Source organism: Mandrillus leucophaeus, unplaced genomic scaffold, assembly GCF_000951045.1.
Source record: "Mandrillus leucophaeus isolate KB7577 unplaced genomic scaffold, Mleu.le_1.0 Scaffold490, whole genome shotgun sequence".
Lineage (NCBI taxonomy): Eukaryota > Metazoa > Chordata > Mammalia > Primates > Cercopithecidae > Mandrillus > Mandrillus leucophaeus.
Genome location: NW_012105254.1, coordinates 1,160,598 through 1,176,070, shown reverse-complemented (window position 1 = coordinate 1,176,070; position 15,473 = coordinate 1,160,598). Strand labels below are relative to the sequence as shown.

Sequence of the window (15,473 nt, the reverse complement as noted above, 5' to 3'; positions counted from 1 at the left end):
AAGGAAGGAAGGAAGGAAGAAAGAAAGAAAGAAAGAAAGAAAGAAAGAAAGAAAGAAAGAAAGAAAGAAAGAAAGAAAGAAAGAAAGAAAGAAAGAGTGAGTCCCTGAGACCAATCTGCCACCTTCTAGATTTGTCCCTGAGTTGAGGCATCTCAGTGGGCTGCAGTGCCTGATTCCTTCAGAGAACATCTAACACCCCAACTCGGAGGGAGTTTCCTGGGCTAAGATTTCCCACTCCTTCTCATGGTGACTTCACAGCCACAAACACAGGATGGCCAGAGGGTGAGCGCCTACAGGACGTCAGGCTGCTAACCTGCAGGACAGCCCCATAACCTTCACTGTAAGGAAAAGCAGCAGTGGGGGGTGGGGGGTGGAGACTCCACAGTGGGCTTGAGCATGGTGGGCAGCAGGGAAGGAGACACACAATGGGACTGAACAGAGTGCTCGGTGATGAAGACAGGCAGACCTGTGTCGCCCAAGCCTGTTGCCACAGGGATGCTCCCAGACCCAGCTCTGCCTTCACTGCAGTCCACCAATTCTCTCCACTAAACACATGCCAAAGAGCATCCCAGATGCTCCTCCGATAGATACATAAGAAGTACACAGGGGAAACAAAGAAGGGAACAATCAATATATCAGGGACGCCAGAACAGAAGTCAGTAAGCAGGAAACAGCTGAATGCTGGGGGGTGGGGATGGCGGTGAGGGGGATTTCAGAAAGTTCCTTATGGCTGGGACATAAAGAGATGCTATGCTAGAGGAAAAGCTAAAGACCTGCAAACCATTCCATACCATTAAAATAGTCTGAGGAACATTACCCACATGTAGACAGAAACTTCAAAAGAAAACAATGGCTCCCAACGAGCTTAGACCAGTAAAAGGAAACAAGGTATCCAGGTAACTACTTCAGGCTTCTATTTTGAAAATGGATCCTAAGAGGAGACAGTCTAAGAAGCTAATCAAAGAGCAGGTAATGGGGGGAAATAAATGGTCTGCTGGCACTAAAAGCCTGTCCAATCGGCTCATAAACCCACCCAGCCGTCCACTGCACAGTGGGAAACACAGCCTCTCCACACTCCCCCTCCTGCCTGAGTCCCCAGCTACGGGGCTGCCTCTCCCTCGTCAAGGTCTCATTTCCTCTGGTTTCCCTGGTACAGAAGCCATACTTCACAATTTGAAAAAAAGCATTAAAAAGGCTCAACTCGGCCGGGCATAGTGGCTCAAGCCTGTAATCCCAGCACTTTGGGAGTCTGAAGCCGGCAGATCGCTTGAGCCCAGGAGTTTGAGACCAGCCTGGGCAACACAGCAAGACCCCATTTCTAAAACACACACACACACACAAATTAGCCAGGCACAGTGGTGTGCACCTGTAGTCCCAGCTACTCTGGAGAGTGAGGTGGGAATTGGAGAAGGTAAGCACAGTTGCAGATGGAGCCTCCTCCCAGCCTCTGCTACCCAGCCAGAATAGCAGCAAGTTCTCCTAGGGTGAGAAACATCTTCTGTAAATGGTCAGATAGTAAAGATTCTAGCCTCTTTCAGATAGTAAATCTTCTAGGCTGTAGGGTCTGAAACTCTGACGTTGGACCACAAAAGCAGCCATAGACAATATATAAACAAATTGGTGTGGCTGTGTTCTAATAAAGCTTTATTTATAAAAACAGGCTGTGGGCCAAATTTAGAATATAGTTTGTTGACCCTATAGCAGACTATTTGGCACCTGAACTTTCAAATCCGAGTTCACACCTTTATGATAACAAACCTTTAGTGTTACCCCACCTAGGTGTCAAAAATCTAATAAACTCATAGTCAGGGTCAATAAACATGAGTTTTACCCAGAAAAGGAATCTTCTTTGTCCTTGCCCAAGAAATCGCCTGGAGTTTTCCCAATGTTCCTCTGATTCCGAAGCCTCCAGGCACAAGAATACCACTGAAATCAATACAAAATGAGGGTAAACTTGACTATCCATTATTTTTTTTTAACTAGTGTTTTCAGCCATTCATGCAATGCTTGCTCCAATCACTAGTGACTATGCTCAAGCTCTATTTTCAGAATCAATCATATGACTTCACACCCTGAACTTTTTTTCTGAAATCTTCCCAATGTTATGAAGAAATTGTGACAATTTCTCACAACTGACCTCAATATATATTGTATGATAAGTCTTTGTGGCATCAGAGCGTACTAACTGGGAAACCCAATTCAATTAAGAATGGCACTGGGAAAAGAAACTGAATGAAAATAGGTTAAGGTTCTTTCAAAGCACTATTATAAAAAAGTTAAGATCTCTTACATCATCAGAAAGAGTTAAATTGGAAAAATCAGCCTAAGATTTCAAATGCTAATTAAGTAGTGGCAAATGAAAATTTCTTGGCTAGAAGACTTTAGCGACCTAGGCAAACACAACAGCAACACAGTTCAACAGAAAACCCAGGAGGATCATGCTAACCTCATGATGCAATGCTGCCCCCAAGAGTTCTGTCAATTACTTGCAAAATAAAACCTAAAATCTAAGACATGTGGAAAAGAAAATATAATCAAGAGAGAAAGGGCTGCTCTGTCAATGGAGTAGCTATTCTTTATTTCTTTACTTTCCTAATAAACTTGCTTTCACTTTACTCTATGGACTCACCCTGAATTCTTTCTTTAGCGAGAGCCAAGAACCCTCTCTTGGGGTCTGGATTGGGACCCCTTTCTGGTAACATCTTTCCAGCAACCACAGAAGGAACAATACTGAGTACGTGGTGGGGTCCAGTTACATCTTTCTTTTCTTTTTTTTTTTTTTTTGAGACAGAGTCTTGCTCTTGTCACCCAGACTGGAGTGCAGTGGCGCGATCTCAGCCCTCTCCAACCTCCGCCTCCTGGGTTCCAGCAATTCTCCTGCCTCAGCCTCCCGAGTAGCTGGGATTACAGGCGCACACCACCACGCCCAGCTAATCTTTTGTATTTTAGTAGAGATGGGGTTTCACCATGTTACCCACGCTGGCCTCGAACTCCTAAGCTCAGGCAATCCACCCACCTCAGCCTCCCAAAGTGCTGGGATTACAGGCATGAGCCACCACGCCCGGCCTCCAGTAACATCTTTCTAGCAAAACACGGAAGGAACAACACTGAAGAGACCCCGTACCCAAAGGAAAATCATCTGTGTGCACCAGTTGGCTGACTTTGGGTAAGTAGGGTGCATATACCCAGGTAAAGGATGGGATTGGGTTACAGGCCCAACTTAGCGGAGTTAGAGTCTCTCCTAAGACAGAGAGGGTTAAAAGCTCCTCTCAATAAAAGGCAAGGATGCTTGACTGACCTTGGGTTCGAGGTACAACTTAGGAAGGTTAGAGTCCTTCCTAAGGTTTAGGGGGTTAGAGGCCACTCTCAGTAAAGTCCCTCTCTGCTAAGAATGGGTTTGGCACTATGGGATGTTAACTGCTATTCTCTTTGGATTATTCTGCCTTGCACTCTTTGCTGATAGTTATGGGTGACAGAACTAGGCATGTACAGGACCATGGGACATGGGGAGCTTTTTCCTCTCCAAAAGGGGAAACTTGAGAGCTGATGAGACTCCTGGAAAAGATCCCTTCAGGACTGACAAGCAGCCACCTGAACTTTTCAGTGTCGCCGCAATGGGTGTGTCTTTCTCTGGACTCCCTGAGCGCTTTGCCTTCCCCAAAATGCCGCGGGCAATGCTTTTCTCCCTCTCTCTCCTTTCCTTTTCTTATCTTTTCTATTGCTCAAGGCGACCATCTTGCCCAGAGACAAGTTGAAATTCCTGGTCAGAGGTTGGATTAATGATGATGGGGCCCAACCGGGGACAAGTTTGAGCCTTGCCAGTAAGATACTGGGTACTAGGGAGAGTGGCTAATGTCGTTTTGTCACACATATTTTGCTCTGGCCAGAACGGGAAAAGATAATTTTCCTTTGTGTTGCAGCTTGGCCCCCAGGGCTGTGGTGCAGCCAGCCGGGTCACTAGGGCTGCTCAAGGAAAGGGAACCCAGAAGCCTAGCATACTGACAAAAGGCTAAGAATTTTTTACTAGTCAGACTTCTGGCTTCTCTCTGTGCAAATTGGTTGAATGAATGGTAAAAATCACTGTTTATCTCCTCTGTAAAGTTTTGATTAATGGTAAAAAGGATTTGTGAGGCTACTCTTAAGCTACAGTGAATCTGGTGTGCTTTGTGTGTCTTTCCGTGTTGTTCTGTTATAACGAGGGGTACCTTAGGATAGGATGTGGGCCTAGGACCCCTGTAAGCCTGCTGTTCAAGCCATCCCAGCAAACTGGTCAATCACAAACTTTGCTGTAGGTCCCTGAAGAAAAACTGGATAAGGGTTCCCTCTCATCTTGTTTCATGTCCTTGGGAGCTTGACCTTGTAACCATGTGGCAGTACTTTCTCTCGGTCTCCACCATCACAGTGGCAACCTGGGTTCAGGGTTCAATTCCTAGTTTAGGGGATAAGCCTTTCTGATTGATATTTGGGTGCTTACAACTACTGGATCTTCTTTCTGTCTGTGCATTTATATGTATTGTATGTGTGATGTAAAAAAAAAAAAAGCTTTAATTGGTTTAAAAATAGTAAGGCTTAAATCAAGTATTTTGTAAGAAAAGTAAAAATTGTAATGACTTTTAGTTCACATAACTTTAGTAATCTTTGGGTAATAAAAACAGCTTTAAAGATTATTGGGAAAATAAAGACATTTGGTCTAAATTAGGCAGGTCAGATTAGGTTTTCTCAATGCTTTAAGGTCATAAACTGCTTTGACTTTTGAAAATTGTTCAATTTACCTACTTTGGAGCATTAGATTCTAGATAAGGCCTGGGGACATGTTGAAAGTCATGCCCCCTAGCTATGCTAGAAAAGGTCAGACCTTATCTAGTGTCCTAGGCTCCATACCTAGTACATAATTAAAATTGCTTACTAACCAGATTTTTCACCAAAAGTAAAAGTTGCTGAGAGTTAACAGTGTAACCTGTAATTGAGACTACTGAAGAAACAGTTTTACATGCAAGTTGTAAAAGGAAAGTGAAATGTGTTTTTAGTAAAAGATTATAAGAAGGCATGGAAATGTGGATTTTTTTTTTTTTTTTTTTTTGCCTAGATTAAAAGGTTAAAGGATTGTTTTTTGCTTTGTGTTTTTGTTTTCAGATGAAGTTTCACTCTTGTTGCCCAGGCTGGAGTGCAATGGTGCAATCTCGGCTCACTGCAACCTCCACCTCCTGGGTTCAAACGATTCTCCTGTCTCAGCCTACCAAGTAGTTGGGATTACAGGCATGCACCACCACACCTGGCTAATTTTGTATTTTTAGTAGAGACAGGGTTTCACCATGTTAGCCAGGCTGGTCTCAAACTCCTGACCTCAGGTGATCCACCCACCTCAGCCTCCCAAAGTGCTGGGATTACAGGCGTGAGCCACCGCATCCAGCTAACGGATTCTTTTAAGTTAGATAAGATAAAGCTGAAAGTTTGAGCAAGTTGTAGAAGGTTTGTGAAAGAGTAATCTTATAAAAGAAATTATGCGTGTGGACATTGGCTGAAGTTAAAGGTATATTCAGGTTTTCCATAAATTGAACATTGAAATGAAAGCACAACAGATTTCTCTTAGAGCACTGATCTGCTCTTTAAGAGAAACTTGTAAAGGAGCCGGGCGTGGTGGTTCATGTCTGTAATCCCAGCACTTTGGGAGGCTGAGGTGGGCGAATCACTTGAGGTCAGGAGTTCGAGACCAGCCTGGCCAACATGGTGAAACCCCATCTCTACAAAAATACGAAAAAAATTAGTCAGGCATGATGGCAGGTGCCTGTAATCCCAGCTACTGGGGAGGCTGAGGCAGAATTGCTTGGACCCAGGAGGTGGAGGTTGCAGTGAACCAAGATCACACCACTACACTCTAGCCTGGGTGACAGAGCAAGACACTGTGTCTCAAAAAAAAAAAAAAAAAAAAAAAATCAAAAAAAAAAAAAAAAAAAAACTTGTAAAGGATTATAGAAGGTTTGTAAAAATCTTACCTTATGGTCAAACTAATTAAAATTGGATAGATTTATCTATAAGGTTTTATTAAAAATTGGGTTTGACATCAATTTAATGCACTAATACAATGGTGAAGTTTGGTATATTTGGTATAAAAATTATACAAAAAGCACTGTCAAATATGAAATGGTGTTTGGCTTTCTTTGGGCTGTATTTGTATAAACATGTTATTGGTATGTGTTCCAAAATTATGAGAAACTTCTATAATTCTAATATGACTTAGTGTATGTTATTAATAATTATCATTGTTATGTAAAATTGTTGTAAGCCACAGATGTAACAAATTCCTAGTCAATTGTGGCTTTAAGAGTGGCTGCCCTAAAACATTTTGTCACCCACAGACAATTGTATTGTTTTGGTACTCTTCAGAAGGTAGTTAATAATCAACTATAGAACTCTAACAGGTGTTCTTCAATGCAGGTTTCTGATCACTTTGGAGATTGTGACAGCAGAATAGAGGAAAATCTTTCAGGACTCTCATGGAGAGCTGAAATATTCATGACTATCAAGTAGAACAGGAGTTAGCTCCATGGAATGAACTAATAAAAAATTAATATTTTTTACTTTGCTTAAAATGTTGCTGATCCTTTTTGTTTTATTTTTCAGAGTCAAGAAAACTGTTCTTTTGAGCTATATGCAGCTTATAACAATTGAGTAAAGTATACTCCTGTGAACAAAATTTGGAGCATATTTGTTTCTTTCTACTTGATTTGTCCAGAATTTGGAAACTATTTGTGATGATTCTTAACTTATGGCAATATAGTTATTTGCATAAGTGCAATAAGAATCTTTTTTATTTTGCAACAGGACACAATTGGAGGGAGAAACTGGTTATATTACCAAGGCTTTGACTGGAATGGTGTGCTTTCCTGTAAAGAATCAAACTTGAATTATAAAGCCAATACAAGCCCCTTGGGAAAACTGGCCTCATACCTTGTCTACACAGTCCCTGTACAGGGTTTCTGACCTGTGGTAACTAAAGAATGTCACTTTCTGACAGGTCCAGGAGCCTCAAGTTATCTTGGGACCTCAAAAGGAGAGGAATTTACCCAATTCATAGGTATTTGAGGGTACAAACCCATGGCTGGGCTTAGCTTTAAAAAAGATCTTATCTGAGATTCCTTATGGAATAAGGCTCCATCAAAGCCAATTTTAAAAGCCCATGTGAGAAATAATTATTCTTGCTGCACTTTATAGAAATAATCAGGCCAAGTATAATAAAGCAAACTGTTCTTACCATGATTTGTCTTTAGTAAAAATGGGAAACTGGAGAGAGAAAAAATTATGTTCCAAGAACTATGGTCTACCTGTTATTATTACAGATTCTAGATGCATTGGTTGTTTTTGAAGTTTTTTCCTGCAATTTAGACTGACCCTGCTTATTCCTGTGAGACAATCAGTGATCTGTGACTGCAGCTCAGAAAAAAACAAGAGCAGGGCTGGGCGTGGTGGCTCACGCCTGTAATTCCAGCACTTTGGGAGGCCAAGGCGGGTGGATAACAAGGTCAAGAGTTCAAGACCAGCCTGGCCAACATGGTGAAACCCATCTTTACTAAGAATACAAAAATTAGCCAGGAATGGTAGTGTATGCCTGTAATCCCAGCTACTCGGGAGGCTGAGGCAGAAGAATTGCTTGAACCTGGGAGGCGGAGGTTGCAGTGAGCCGAGATCATGCCATTGCACTCCAGCGTGGGAGACAGAGCAAGACTCCATCTCGGGGAAAAAAAAAAAAAGAGGGATGGGTAATGTAAAAATTGGGATCAGTGTTCTAATTCTAATTCTAATTCTAATTGGGATCAGTATTCTAATTCTGGGCATGTACTGAAATCAGCTAGCAACCGCATATCAGTTTGGTTCCAATAGTTGCCCAGTTCACGGAAAGCCTTCTAATTTAGTTTACTTGGGGTAATTTTTTGCTTTACTGTTGTGGAATATATTGCTATTGTACTCTTTGTGTAGGAATGCAGAATAAGCTTACTCAATGTTTTCTTAAATTAAACATTTATTAATCTTCCAGATATCACCTTTTGTTGGAACTCAGAGTTGTGAATGGCCCTCACCATCTGACGCTTTCTGACTGACCTCTTCTCTACCCCAAATACAAGAAACTCTAATAGTTAGGGAGGAATGTCATTGCCCCTATTCAACACGAAGAAGTTACAGAAGATGGAGCTTTGTCCCTCTGCAACCCTTAGTAATAAGAGTTCTCTTATAAAAGGGAGAGGGGAAATGTTGAACCAGAGCAACTCCATCTTGAATAGTGGCTGGGTAGAATAAGGCTGAGACCTACTGGGCTGCATTCGCAGATAGTTAGGCATTCTAAGTCACAGGATGAGATAGGAGGTCAGCAAAAGATACAGGTCATAAACACTTCATTGATAAATCAGGTTGCAGTAAAGAAGCCGGCCAAAACCCATCAAAACCAAGATGGCAATGAGAGTGACCTCTGGTCATCCTCACTGCTACACTCCCACCAGTGCCATGACAGTTTACAAATGCCATGGCAACATCAGGAAGTTACCCTATAAGGTCTAAAAGGGGGAGGCATGTATAATCCATCCCTTGTTTAGCATATAATCAAGAAATAACCACAAAAGGGGCAACCAGTAGCCCTCAGGGCTGCTCTGCTTGTGGAGTAGCCATTCTTTCATTCCTTTACTTTCCTAATAAACTTGCTTTCACTTTTTAAAAAGAGAGAGAGAAAAAAAAGCTGTCATTCTTATACTTTAACTTTGTATACATAAGATTTATCTCTGCATCTTTCAGGAGAATCAACACACTTTCCCTCCAGTACAGTATCCCCATCCTCCCCAAATAAAACCATTTCTATGCACATGCCACCAGCATTAACATGGCACATTTCCAATCAACGCATATGATGGTGGCACAACCACCTGCAAAGACCACAAGTACTCCAAACTACCTTCCAAAATGCATGAAAGTTAGCAATTAGGGTAGACTGAATCATTACAGAAAAAGTACAATGGTCCTGTCCTAACTGGTGTGCATGGGCCCCGGTACTCACTCAGCTTTGCATAGCTTCTGCCAAGCTTCGTGAAATTTCACAGGGTCCTCGGCTTCAGTGATCTTCTCCAGATCAATGGAGTCTATGTACTAAAAAACATACAACAGATAAAAGGAGTATTTAAGAAAAATAAACACTCAAAAATACTACAGCCATCCAATACTATGACACATTATTCAATAATTACTTATTATGCAAACACTGTACTGGGCACTAGGGATAGAAAACATAGTCTCTGTTTTGTGGCTCTTATCATCTTTCAGAAAGATTACAAAACCAGATAAATGGGCATCCACACTATACTATGATAATGGCTATGACAGACAAAGAAGAGAACGATGCAGAAGTAACTAGGGGTTAACTGCGTGGGGTGGCACGTGCCTGTAGCCCCAGCTACTTGGGAAGCTGAGGCGGAAGGATCCTTTGAGCCTGGGAGGTCCAGGCTGCAATGATCCCCGATCGTGACACTGCATTCCAGCCTGAGTGACAGAGTGAGACCCTGTCTCAAAAAAAAAAAAAAAAAAGCAACTGGGAGATCACTAGAACTGGACACTGGAGGAAAGACAGGAAGGATCGACATCAAGGAAGAGCTCTGGGGAGGTAATGTTCAAGAAGCCAGCCGAGAGGAGAGCAGAAGCAAGATAAGCATATGTGTGATGGGACACAGCAGGGAAGGCGTGCGGGAGACAAACAGAGGCGGGGAGAAGGGTATGAAATCTCCAGCAGGCCAGGTGCATTGGCTTACGCCTGTAATCCCAGCACTTTGGGAGGCTGAGGCAGGCGGATCATCTGAAGTTAAGAATTCAAGACCAGCCTGGCCAACATGGCAAAATCCCGTCTCCACTAAAAACATAAAAATTAGCTAGGCGTGGTGGTGGGTGCCTGTAATCTCAGATACTCGGGAGGCTGAAGCAGGAGAATCACATGAACCCAGGAGGCAGAGGTTGCAGTGAGCTTAGATTGTGTCACTGCACTCAAGCCTGGGCAACAGAGCAAGACTCCATCTCAAAAAATAAAAAGAAATCTCCAGCAAAGGAGCCACTTATATGAAACCTCAGAGGAAAAAGACAGAAAGTGGTAGCCACTCTGGGACCCTCAAAAAAGGCCCCACCCAGCGAGAGGACAGACCTGATTAGTTGGAGGAAGGCAAGGGACGAGGCTGAGAAGCCATGACACAGAGTTGACACTTGAAGGCACTTGCAATGGTTTGAATGTCTGTGATCCCCCAAAATTCCTATGTTGAAATCCCAACTCCCAAAGAAATGGTATTAGGAGGTGGGTGGGGTCTTTGAGAGATGATTAGGTCAAGAGGGCAGAGCACATAGGAATAGGATTAGTACCCCTATAAAAGAGGCCCCAAAGACCTCCCTCACCCGTTCTGCCACATGGGGATATAACCAGAGGTTGGCCCTCTGCACCCAGAAGAGGGCCCTCACCAGAGCCCGGTTACATGCTGGCACCCTAATCTTGGACTTTCAGCCTCTAGAATTGTGAGAGAGAAATGGCAGTTGTTTGTAAGCCACCTGATCTATGGTACTTTGTTACAGCAGCCTGAACAGACTGAGACACCACTGAAAGATCTTAAGTAAAGGGATGACAGGAACAAAGAGAACCGAGAAAGATTTTACAAAGATCACTCTGGTAGAGTGTGGCAAAGACAGGGAAGACTGGCAGCTGGAAACCAGCCTGGAAGCCGCTGCAGCTGCAGCAAACCAGGAGAGAGAGACAGATGCAGCTCAACCTTAGAAGGAAGATGACAAGGCAACAATTCAAATAGTACTTAGGAGAAGCTAATGTCAATGAATCCTATCAGATGAAGCATCATGTGCACCAATTCCTATGTATATAACAGCCCCTCTCTATCTATATTAGTTTAGTATTTCTTCTGTAAAAATGACTATCTGGCCAAGTGCAGTGGCTCACGTCTATAATCCCAGCACTTTGGGAGGCCAAGGCAGGTGGATCACTTAAGGCCAGGAGTTCAAGACCAGCCTGGCCAACATGGCGAAACCCTGTCTCTACTGAAAATACAAAAATTAGGTGTGATGGCGGGCACCTGTAATCCCAGCTACTCGGGAGGCTAAGGCACAAGAATTGCTTGAACCCAGGAGGCGGAGGTTGCAGTGAGCCAAAATCGCACCACTGCACTCCAACCTGGGAAACAGGGCGAGATCCTGTCTCAGAAAAGAAAAAAGAAAAGAAAAGAAAAAAAGACTATCCAAATAAACTTTAAGATACAAATTTTTAAAGGCTTTATAAAATGTATATGTCATGGCAATTTTTCTATTGTTGTTTTCTTTTTTTATATAACGGGGCAGGCAACTTGGAGGAGTGGGAGGAATGGGAAGTAAACTATTCCTTAGAAAGCCAAAAATAAAAAGTGATTAGGGGCCGGGCATGGTGGCTCATGTCTGTAATCCTAGCACTTTAGGAGGCCAAGGCAGGAGGAATTGTTTGAGGAGTTCAAGACCAGCCTGGGCAACATAGCGAGACCCCATCTCTACAAAAATTAAAAAATAGGCCAGGCACGATGGCTCACGCCTGTAATCCCAACACTTTGGGAGGCCAAGGCAGGTGGATCACCTGAGGTCGGGAGTTCCAGACCAGCCTAGCCAACATGAAGAAACCCTGTCTCTACTAAAAATACAAAAATTAGCCGGGCATGGTGGTGTGTGCCTGTAGTCCCAGCTACTCAGGAGGCTGAGGCAGGAGGATAATCGCACCACTGCACTCCAACCTGGGAAACAGGGCGAGATCCTGTCTCAGAAAAGAAAAAAGAAAAGAAAAGAAAAAAAGACTATCCAAATAAACTTTAAGATACAAATTTTTAAAGGCTTTATAAAATGTATATGTCATGGCAATTTTTCTATTGTTGTTTTCTTTTTTTATATAACGGGGCAGGCAACTTGGAGGAGTGGGAGGAATGGGAAGTAAACTATTCCTTAGAAAGCCAAAAATAAAAAGTGATTAGGGGCCGGGCATGGTGGCTCATGTCTGTAATCCTAGCACTTTAGGAGGCCAAGGCAGGAGGAATTGTTTGAGGAGTTCAAGACCAGCCTGGGCAACATAGCGAGACCCCATCTCTACAAAAATTAAAAAATAGGCCAGGCACGATGGCTCACGCCTGTAATCCCAGCACTTTGGGAGGCCAAGGTGGGCAGATCACCTGAGATTGGGAGCTGTCTCTTATACACATCTAGATGTGTATGCCAGGATGGTCTCGATCTCCTGACCTCGTGATCCGCCCTTCTCGGCCTCCCAAAGTGCTGGGATTACAGGCTTGAGCCACCGCGCCCGGCCTAAAATAAAAAATTTTTAAACTGATTAGGAAAGGAGGCTAAAAAGAAGAGAGAGAAACAGCAGCTAGGTCTCCTAAGCTGGTGTCAAAGTGGAAGTCATTAAATTTCCTTAACATATAAATGGATCTTTTTACTCATCATACAAAGTTTTTGCCATTTAAGTCAAGATGATAAGGCTTGCTTACACAATGATATACTCATATTGAATATAATTAAATATAAATGTGAGATAGATATATAAACATACGTATCCAACTGGTAACAAGTGGGATATCAGGGAGGAGGAATCTGCTTTCTGCATTTTAGACTTATGCTTTATTTTGTTTTGCTTTGTTTTTTGGAGACAGGGTCTCAATCTGTCACCCAGGCTGGAGCGCAGTGGTGCAATTATAGCTCACTGCAGTATCAAACTCCTGGGCTCAAGCAATCTTCCTGCCTCAGCCTCCCAATTAGCTGAGACTACAGGTGCATGCCATCACACCTGGCTAACTTTCAAGATTTTATAGAGATGAGTTCTCCCATTGTTGCCCAGGCTGGTCTTCAACTCCTGGGCTCAAGCAACCCACCTGGCTCAGCCTCTCGAAGGGCTGGGATTACAGGTGTGAACTACTTCACCTGGCTTATGCTTTGTTTAAATGTTTTACTCTAAACATGTACTACTTCCGTTCTTATATGGAAGAATATACTCAAGCTATATTAAGATAACTACACCTCTGTTATTCCACAATACTGAGTTTCCAAAACAAATAATCACTGTTTGCTAGCTATCATTCTTCCAAGTTAGAGAGGGGAATATAGTATTTTTAAAATCTAGATTCCATTCCAATGCTAAAGGAAAAAAACATCCTATTATTTTCTTGTTAGCCAACTACGAGGTACTTGAAGGAGCATGACAAGCATGCTCATTCATCTGAATGTGCAAAGCCTAATTTCAGAAATGTGCCTTAAACCTACATGTAGAAAACAGTTTACACAGCCCAAGCACAGTGGCTCATGCCAGTAATCCCAGCACTTTGAGAGGCCAAGACGGGCAGATCACCTGAGATCAGGAGTTCGAGACCAGCTGGCCAACGTGGTGAAACCCCGTCTCTATTAAAAATACAAAAATCAGCTGGGCATGGTGGTGGAAGCCTGTAATCCCAGATACTCAGGAGGCTGAGGCACAAGAATTGCTTGAACAGTGAAGACAGAGGTTGCAGTGGGCCAAGATCGTGCCACTGCACTCCAGCCTGGGCGGCAGAGGGAGACTCTGTCTCAAAAAAGGAAAAAAGAAAACCGTTTACACAGCAAGCCTAGCTGCTGCCCTTGGAAAGGCTTGCTACAAGATTGAGCCTTGACTGGCTTCTGGAAACTCTGACTTTGGGAGGGTTCCCATCATTCCAAGAACTGATAGGAGAAGCTCACTGCGCTGAAAGTGTCTGTACAGACAACATAGTTTCTACTGCATGCTTTCCTTCTGGGAGGCTGGCATTTTGGGAAGTGTTAAGCAAAGGGTGCGTATGTGACCAGCCCCCAGTAAAAACCTTGGGCTTCAAGTCTTCAACGAGCTTCCTTAGTAGATGGCAGTTTGCATGTATTATCACAACTCACTGGACTCTACCAGGGGAGGGTGCTTAGAAGCTTGCGCCTCGTTACCCCCAGACTTCACCCTGCACGACTTTTCCCTGGCTGATTTTGCTTTGCATTGTCTGGCTATAATAAATCTTAGCTATGAGTATAACTATATGCTGAGTCCTGTGAGTTCTTCTGGTGAATCATAGATCCTGGAGGTGATCTCAGGGACCCTTTAACAAAACTTGCCCCTCTGGAACATGTGCTATTGGCATGAATTACTGAGATAGCCAAAAGACCAGGCCAGGACTCACCATCAGATTCAACTTGTGGTTGATGGCCAGGGCTGAGTGTTCCAGGGCTTTGAACACAGAGGCGTAGCAGTCTCTGAGCTTGGTGTATTTGCCAACCAGGGCTATGGAGCATATTTTCTGTAACCTTTCATACCTGGGAAAGAAAACAAACTCAAAGGTTATATGCACATAACAGAACATCACAGACAGAACAATGGCAGCTGCTGCTCTTATTCCAAGGCACTTTTTAAAACCTTAGGAGCAGCTGTAGTCCCAGCTACTCGAGGCTGAAGCGAGAGAATCACTTAAGCCCAAGAGTTTGAGACCAGGCTGGGCAACATAGTTAGACCCCATCTCTAAAAAAAATAAAAAAATTAGCCAGGCGTGGCGGGGCATGGCTATAGTCCCAGCTACTCAGGAGGCTGAGGTTGGAGGATCACTTGAGCCCAGGAGGTCAAGGCTGCAGTGAGCTATGATCACACCACTGCACTCCAGCCTGGGCGACACAGTGAGACACTGTCTCAAAAAACAAAAAAGAAATCCCAACGTTGGCTTACATAAGCAGGTACAGATAAAAGTTCAAGTATATCAGAGAAAAAGTTAAAAGCATTAAAAGTACAAATTGAAAAGCTATCCCAATCTCATAAATACGAGCTGTTCTTACATTGGTTAATAAGGTGACATTGTATAAGAAAATGCATTCTGCGTGTCAATAGAAAACATTCCAATATTAACTTTGTAAGGTGACATTGTGTAAGAAAATGCATTCGAAGTGTCTACATTTAAAATGGTTACATTCCCAGCTGACCCACAAAAGTCTGGTTATTCATGGCATGCCTGAAGAATGGTGCTAAGAGAACGATTTAAAATATTACTAGCCATTTAGATCATTTTTATGAGAAAAATTCCATTCTACAGAAGACACTCAATCACATTTTACCATTAGAGACACAATTTTTAGTGTTGCTTTTGTCAGGAAATCTGTTCAAAGAACATGAAAAATATCTGGTCTGGTATTAGGTACGTGGAAATGTCATCTTGGGGCTGAAGATGTTTTAGGGCTTTGAAGCAAACCCTTCCCCAAACACCTTAGAAAAATGTTACCACGATGACGAATATCCCTCTTCAATATCAACATCTGCAAAGAGTGGCCGGGCACGGTGGCCCACACCTGTAATCCCAGCACTCTGAGAGGCCAAGGCAGGTGGATCACCTGAGGTCAGGAGTTCGAGACCAGCCTGGCCAATATGGTGAAACCCCGTCTCTACTAAAAATACAAAAATACAAAAA

General features: G+C 43.1%; 1 protein-coding gene across 1 annotated transcript in view; it reads right to left on the bottom strand.

Annotated features, from left to right (window-relative positions):
- Window positions 1-15,473, bottom strand: part of CTPS2 (CTP synthase 2) — a 130,411-nt gene that overhangs the window by 76,265 nt on the left and 38,673 nt on the right. Inside the window, exons 9-11 of the mRNA XM_011995551.1 lie at window positions 14,205-14,337; window positions 9,041-9,129; window positions 1,832-1,926 (exon numbers count right to left, since the gene is read on the bottom strand). Of these exons, the coding sequence (XP_011850941.1) occupies window positions 1,832-1,926; window positions 9,041-9,129; window positions 14,205-14,337 (317 nt within the window). The remainder of the gene's footprint in view (window positions 1-1,831; window positions 1,927-9,040; window positions 9,130-14,204; window positions 14,338-15,473) is intronic.